Below are 4,375 nucleotides of genomic sequence, written 5' to 3' on the forward strand. Positions count from 1 at the left end.
TGTGTGTGTGTGTGTGTGTGTGTGTGTGTGTGTGTGTGTGTGTGTGTCCATTCTGACCCCTGAGGCAGTACATGTCAGTCTTCCGCTGTTTAGGTTACAAAAAAGATCAGGGTTAACAACAAACGCACATAAAAACAGGTCATAGAGGCTTCACACCTGAGCATTTTCTTTTTAGCAACGGCAAAACTGTATTTAAATCGAATTACCTCATAAACTTCACATGGCTCCTGAAATTGTTCTGGATTATTCCTATAGAAAAGTTAAGGCTAAGCTATTGATTATCTGTAGATGCTGTGTTTCAAAGAGCAGGCCTTTGTTTGAATTAGCTGATGAGTGTGTGTGTGTGTGTGTGTGTGTGTGTTAGATTTAGCCCCTCGTCTGGGTCCGTGTGTGTGTGTGTGAGTGCCAGCCAAAGTGCAGCAGCATGAATATGATCACAGCACATCTTTGTGTACACAATGTGCATGTGTTTGTGTGTGTGCGACCGCGTGTGTTTATCTCTGCGTGCTTAATCCTCAGATCATCCCCTATTCATCCTCTCATCCTCCTCACTTACAGCCCTAATCCCGTCATCCCTGGCTCTCTTTTTTTTTTTTCTTCACCCAGCCCTTTATCCATTTATCCCTCTATCCCGTTATCTCTCGCTCGCATCCACCGCCCCTCCGTCCCCTCGCCTCCCACTCCAGCCCAGCTCCCTTCTTTTTTGCCCCATGTTTTCCCTCCACCAATCACTTATCTTGCCCTCCCTGCATCCCTCCATCCCTCTGGACCCAGTTCTAGCCAGCCTCAGCAGATGTCTGAAAGCTTGGCATCACATGGCTTTTCTTTTTTTATTTATTTATTTTCTTCTCCCCGCAGAGTTCATTCCCTCCCATATGAAAATGCAGTGCAAGGAACTGCACTCTCATCTCTGCAAAAAATTAAGCGCCTCCTAACAGTACAGTGGTGGGAAGTGGGGGAAACTGAGCCCGAGCCAGAAGAAGAAAAAAAGGCGCAATGCAGCGAAATCCAGATTCCTGTGCAGGTTGAGGTTTAGATACTGGAGTCTGGCGCTGCCACAGTTCTGTGAGACTTCCATCTGTGTGGCGAAGGCAGCTGCAGCAGAGAGAAGGCGAACTAGGAGCCATCCCACGCAGCTAGCTACCTAGCTGTCTACCGACCGGCCTTCCCTCCGCTGCTTTTTTTGGAGCTGACAGGCTGCCACGCAATAAATAAATCATCCAAAAAAAAAAAAAAAAAAAGGAGCTGCAATGCAGTGGGGGTCGCATTCGTGTTCTGTACTCTCAGGCAGCCAGTGCGTGGATAGAAGACAGCATCTCCTTCCTTCCTGTTCCTGTTCTCTCTCCGGGGGGCTCTAGGAGAACAGCAACAGCAGCTTTCTGACTCCATCCAGAAGCAAGGGTTAAGTGGCTACATGGAAAGGATGGATGCTTTGATGGATAGGAGGGACTGAAGGGCCGAGAAGGAGGGGAAGTTCTCAAAGAGAGGGCGGGAACAAGAGGAAGCGAAGGGGGAGCAGCGGTGGGACGTGTAACGCGAGCGTGTGAATGACAGACGCAGAGCTAAGAGAATAGAGAGAGAGACGGGAGAGAAGAGGCTGTCAGGAGGAGAGAGAGAGACAGAAAGGCCCGAGGGGGATCATAGCAGCAGGGCCGAGGGGGGGGGAGAGACGCAGGAAAGAGAGGCAGAGCGAGGCTCGCGTGCCGGAGACGTGGAAGAGAGGAGGAAAGAGGGAGTGAACGAGGGAGAATTTGAATGTGCGAGACAGACGTGGACTGAAGCCACCGTCGGCTCATGGTCTTAGAGCACAGTGAGGGGAGAGGAGACGTACAGACACTCGGGGGAGAGGAGAGGAGAAGGAACGAGAGCTGGTCAGCAGTTGTTCCTCTAGAGCAGACGATGATGGGGCTGTACTACCAAGCAATGCTGCCGGTAAGTTGGCTTCTGAAGCAGAGCTTCTTTCTTTCAGTAACTTTGTGCACACGTTGAGAACGGCAAGATCAGAACCTTAACGGTGCTGGTTCTGATGTGGCCTGTATTTGGTTTGCTATCTCTTGGCCCAGGTGAGGCCTTTTGACATATAGTTGGCAGGACATCAGAGTAACAGCAGGGCTTGTCCCTGCAGCTCCTTTGTTTTTTAACTCTTTGCCCTCAAGTATTTCTAATTATTTTTGAAAGAATCCATGCTAACGAGCTCATTACCACTCTGTAGCAACATTTCGACAATGCGTCACTGGAGTGGACACAACACACAGAGAGTCGCATGCTGCTGAGCGACAACATTTGACTATATTTAAAAATAGTTACTCAACACTGCCGCGTGTAATGTTTACAGTCGACGTACGCTCGGCTGCTCTTAGCATACGGTGGGCGTGTCTGTGCTACTTTAGCTGAGAGACAGCGAGAGCTGTTCTCTGGCTCTGTTCTAGCATGTCCTGCTCTCCGGTCTTGGGTTCCTTTGGGGCCCTTAAGAGTGTGTGTGTGTGTGTGTGTGTGTGGGGGGGGGGGGGGCGAGGTAGCAGCCGCGTTGACATGCATGTGCAGTTGGTGCGTTGCATGCTCCCGCCACGCTGCACCGCACACAATGTTATGTCGTATTGCTCATGTGTGCTGCTGCATGTGTCGCGTCACGTCATGTGCGCTGCGCGTGGAGGCCGAGGCTTTGTCAAGCGGTTCAACGTTGTCATCCAAGCTGTCCATGCGGTTTAAACTTCATCTGCCTTTGGATTGAGGGAGACAGGTGTCAAGGCACAGTTGTTTCTGCGCAAACACACACACACACACACATACATGCACATACCAGTTGTTGCTGGGAGTACTTCACTTCCCCCCTCTCGCTTATGGCACAACAGACACGCACACAGTTCCTTTAACTGAATGCACACAGCAGCAACCCTGTCTTACACGTGGACACTCTCAATAATCGCAGCCGCTGTCGTGTTTCCACCTAAGATTCAAAAGATGGACAGTGGTGTAACTTTGTCGAGCAGTTTTCTCCATTTGTTCATCATGGTGAAGTAGAGGTTGTAGGTCCCCTGCAGGCTAGAGCTGCTGTACTCTGAACACATTATTCCTCTTCAAAGGGAATGACGGCAAATGGAGGATGGCGGTAGTAACTATAAGGGCGTAAGGGGGGCGAGTGCGTTAGTTCCATGTGGGAATGCTCTTTAAAGGTGACACGGCCAGTCACACTCTTCATGGCATCTCTGTTCTGTAGTTCACTGTGTGCATAAGAGGGACGGGTAGATCCTCAGTGTGACTCGTGTCCAGGACGGCTCACCTTAGCCTACTGGGCTGGTTGATATATTCAACTAATTTGAGTAGTTAAAATTTTGGTTGTTACAAGAAGTGCACAGCATTTATTTCGGAGTAACATAGTTGATGGTTCAAATGTGCTTGATAACGGTTGAGGTGTTCCACACAGAGCTGTGCAGGCCCCCCCTCTCTCTGGGTCAGCGGTGGGCCCGGCTCCATAACGAACCTGCTGACTCGCCGATTCTCAGAACTCATCTGTTCAGTTGGCTAGTCGGCGTCATCACTGCAGCAGGATGACACACGAGCATCAAGTCGGCCTGTTTTCAGTTGAAGCTCCTATTGAGGTTTTTGAATGAAGCTCCGACAGTCTATTTGAAAGAAGTACATTTTGTGTTGTTGCGTTTGTATAAATGTGATTCATAGGGCTGGTAGATTGTCGAGTTAATACAGTTTGTGAGCGCGCAAGCAGGAGAGCTTTTGATGACTGCAGTGTAAATGAAAAGCTAAACGTCAGCGAATATGGATTGCAGCAAAACATGTCGTGAGATTAAAAACGTGTTGTAAAGTTTAGATATTTCTTTTTGATACATTTTGACTTTTTTACTTTCTAAAGTTCTTGGAAATGTTTGCATCACGTAAGTCTGAAACAATCCTGACGCAGCCGCCACTATTCCTACAGATGGAATAACACTAATAGAAATGTGCAGAAATACCGGCTTTAAACACAATAAATAGACATGCGGAAAAATATGGATTTTTAGAATGTCATCGTTTTGAACTATTCGACATCAAAAACACGTCATCTTTACTGGTTGTTGGAAAACGTGTGCGTATTCCGTGCACTGGCCTTTTACCAGATATGTTGCATCATCCCCAAAAAACCCACCTGCGTAGCGCTGAGCCCATGAGGAGAGGGTGTCAAGCCACCACATGCTTCACGAGGCAGCGAGTGGCATCTTGAGCGTTTAGGCTGCTTAACTTTCCCCCCTCCCGCATTATCTCCTCAAGACACCACGCGGGCCTTAAAATAATTTGCAAGGGATCCACACCCAAGTCTGTTGCCCTCAGGGTTCTGTGTGTGTGTGTGTGTGTGTGTGTGTGTGTGTGTGTGTGTGTGTGT

The 4,375-nt window shown here is 48.8% G+C and overlaps 1 protein-coding gene across 5 annotated transcripts in view; it reads left to right on the forward strand.

Annotated features, from left to right (window-relative positions):
- The window catches only part of LOC116396316 (RNA binding protein fox-1 homolog 2-like), a 29,363-nt gene that overhangs the window by 13,240 nt on the left and 11,748 nt on the right, over positions 1-4,375 (forward strand). The window contains exon 1 of one of the 5 annotated variants that reach the window (XM_031870857.1): positions 8-1,932. The exons of the other annotated variants lie outside the window; for them this stretch is intronic. Within the exon in view, the coding sequence (XP_031726717.1) occupies positions 1,795-1,932 (138 nt within the window). The 5' untranslated portion in view covers positions 8-1,794. Of the gene's footprint in view, positions 1-7; positions 1,933-4,375 lie in introns of those variants that run through there. 5 annotated transcript variants of the gene reach the window in all.

The sequence above is a fragment of the Anarrhichthys ocellatus genome, unplaced genomic scaffold (assembly GCF_004355925.1).
Source record: "Anarrhichthys ocellatus isolate YVR2014 unplaced genomic scaffold, GSC_Weel_1.0 scaffold55, whole genome shotgun sequence".
In the NCBI taxonomy this organism is placed as follows: domain Eukaryota; kingdom Metazoa; phylum Chordata; class Actinopteri; order Perciformes; family Anarhichadidae; genus Anarrhichthys; species Anarrhichthys ocellatus.